This window comes from Triticum urartu, chromosome 1 (assembly GCF_003073215.2).
Source record: "Triticum urartu cultivar G1812 chromosome 1, Tu2.1, whole genome shotgun sequence".
NCBI lineage: Eukaryota > Viridiplantae > Streptophyta > Magnoliopsida > Poales > Poaceae > Triticum > Triticum urartu.
In genome coordinates this window covers 360,329,767-360,332,578 of record NC_053022.1, presented here as the reverse complement: position 1 = coordinate 360,332,578, position 2,812 = coordinate 360,329,767, and the positions used below count along the sequence as shown (strand labels likewise).

The following is a 2,812-nucleotide window of genomic DNA, read 5'->3' as shown; positions in this document are numbered from 1 at the left end:
AACCAGTTGAACGGTTACAGAAAGTTTACAGGGCCGCCTCTAAAATGCCCTGACCATCCGGCGTTGGTGAAAACAAGGTGCCACACACCCGAGAGCAGTTGGTGAAAGTTTACATAACGTTTTTCAGCACGCACTCTTTTTTTTGCGTGCGCACTGTTTTACAGCTTCTGTTAGAGCTGTCTGGCGCCCAAAAAATTCGGATTTTAACGCGCGGCCCAGTTTTTGGGCGTCTGTTGGAGATGCTCTAATCGAGAGCAGTAAAAAAAAATACTGAAAAAGATAACATAATCCCTCCGGTTCATATTACTTGTAGCTGCTTTAGTACAAATTGGAGGGAGTAATACTTGTAGCTGCTTTAGTACAAATTGGAGGGAGTAATGCATTTGCATGCGGCGAGGAGATCAGATTCACTGCAATCTCATCGTACATAAAGATTCATGATACTTCCACGAAAACTAGAGCCAGTTGAACCGGCAGCACGTAAGTATTGCCACAAATATCCTCGTGAAGCCGTCACATGATCGCGCACGCGTTGACATCATCGTCGTTGAACATGTTGCTGACGGCGTCGCCGCCACGAGCAGGCCTGCGGGCGCGGCCGTGACGATCACCACCATCACCGTAGCCGCGTCGGTGGTAGCTGTAGGTGTCGCGGTACGGCTCGCTGCCGCCGAAGCAGCCCCCGGGAGACGCGAAGCGCAGCGGCGTGCCGCCGCTCGGCCAGAAGTCCGCCTTCTTCCCGCTCCGGCGGCGTACCTCCCGCAGCACCTTTCCCCGCTCCACGTACCCCGTCACCCTCACCTTCCCCGTCCCGGCGTCCACCTCCACGCTGTCCACTCCTCGGAGGTTCACGAGAGACTGCATCACGGCTCGCTCACAGCCGTCGCAGCACATCCAGACCTTGAGCTCCACCGTCTGGATACATGCAATGCAAGTGTTGTGCCGGTCAGGTAGCTTGCCGGCTGCCGGCCATCGATCGGTTTCCACCGGGATGGAAATGCAAAGAAACGAATGGGTAGTATATATAAACAGGACAACAAGCACGCGGGTGAACCTGGAGAGACAGGGCCGGTCTGCTCCGACTGGCCACCGTACGACCCGCGGCGCCGTGGTGGTGACGATGCGCGGAGCTTCTGCCCGCCGGGTGGCCGCGGTAGTGTCGCGTGTCGTGGTGCCCCCCGGGAGGGTAGAAGCAGCAGCAGAAGAAGGACAGGAGCACGTCGGAGACCAGGTCCGCCATGAGTGCACGCGTGTGTCGTGCGAGATCCAATCCAAGTGATGAACCAACAACCGATCAAGAAGCTCTTGCAGCTCGATCGAGTAGCTAGCTAGCTATGCGTGGCACTGGGGCTCCGCAAGCAGTCCGCACTGGGATCTACTTAACTGAAGAGTGTCGGCTCGGACGGACAGCCAAAAGCCAATTCCTTTCTGATCTCATCGAGCAATGGGTGCTTCAGTTGTTGGTGTCACATGCAACAATATGGAGGGATTTCTTAAGAAAATGCGGGTAGGTTTCATCTGCAGTGTAATGTAAAACCGAGGAGGGAGGTCTGCATGTGTGAGGCAGCAGAAAGACGACAATGCCTTTGGCGAAATAATAAATAAAACAAATAATACGAGTACGCATGCATGCAGCTGTCCTTTTTCTCTTCAGAAAGAAGAAAGACTAGTCGATCCAGAAGAAGCAATGATCCTTATTTAAAAATAACTCGAGATTAGCCGAAATTAAAACACATACATATACTTACCGACGAAGGAATTGCCTCATGCAGGATTTCCTTAGGACATATGCAACGCCGATCCGTAAATTTTCTTCCACGCCAATCCGCGAACAAGGGATCAGTTCGGAGACACAGATGTGGAAGGTGGTCATCCAATGCTATTCCGTATACGTCCATTAATAAAGGATATATTTAAATTCAAATAAAGTCTGGTCCATGACGCGTCGATCACATACCCAATCACAATCAAAAAGAGGCAAGTATGCTCAAGCTTTTACATGCCCGATCACAAAAAAATATAAGTCCGGCAGTTCATGCAAAATAATTCCGATCCTCCACGCTCAAGGTGCGGTCGCTGCCGCGTATGCAACCTTCTTCTCCGCCGCCTCCTCATCCTTCTTGCCCGCCGCCTCCAACTCATTTTTCTACTGCTGCAACATCTTATAGCGGACGGCTTCCACGATCATCCTTGTGTCCGCATCGACTGCGATCTTCACCTTCTTTTCTTCTAGCATTGCCTTCTTCTCCTCGACCATGACCTTCTTCTCTTCGATCATGGCTCTTGTCTATTCGAGCGCTAGCTTCTTCCCGGCCGCCTTCATTAATAGTTTGAACCTCTCCACCTTTTTTGTCCTCCTTGATGTCCGAGCGCTTGACGTATGCCTCCTCCTTTTTGGACAAGATGTCCTCGAACCTCTCTATCATCTTCACCACCGCACCTTTCTCGCTTTGCCTTCTCCTTCTCCCACTTCTTTTCCCAGCACCCTCTTCTAATCTTCTTGAGCGGTTCTTTTGTTGGGTCGGTTGGGCCACCGATTTCTTCCTTGGTGTCCTGTGCGGCGTTCTTGGCTATGAATAGGTTCCACTTCGATTGCCCATTCAACTTCAACTAGCAATGCATGACAGTGAAGTTTTCTGGTCCAACTTCTTGAACACTTTACACGCATGAGAAGGCCAAAAAATAAATATTGTCAACAAAACTATGCATATCCGACCAATGATAAAAATACTATGCATATCCGGCTAGTGATCAACATAACTATGCATATCCAGCTAGTGATCAACACAACTATGCATATCCAGCCAGTGAT

The 2,812-nt window shown here is 50.6% G+C and overlaps 1 protein-coding gene across 1 annotated transcript; it reads right to left on the bottom strand.

Moving 5' to 3' along the window:
* Positions 1 to 294: 294 nt before the first annotated feature.
* On the bottom strand, positions 295 to 1,363 carry LOC125533579 (heavy metal-associated isoprenylated plant protein 44-like). The gene is made up of 2 exons (XM_048696985.1): positions 1,055 to 1,363; positions 295 to 915 (listed from the first exon to the last, which is right to left on the bottom strand). The coding sequence occupies exons 1-2, from the start codon at positions 1,238 to 1,240 to the stop codon at positions 514 to 516; spliced, it is 588 nt and encodes a 195-aa protein (XP_048552942.1). The 5' UTR covers positions 1,241 to 1,363; the 3' UTR covers positions 295 to 513.
* Positions 1,364 to 2,812: the final 1,449 nt, after the last annotated feature.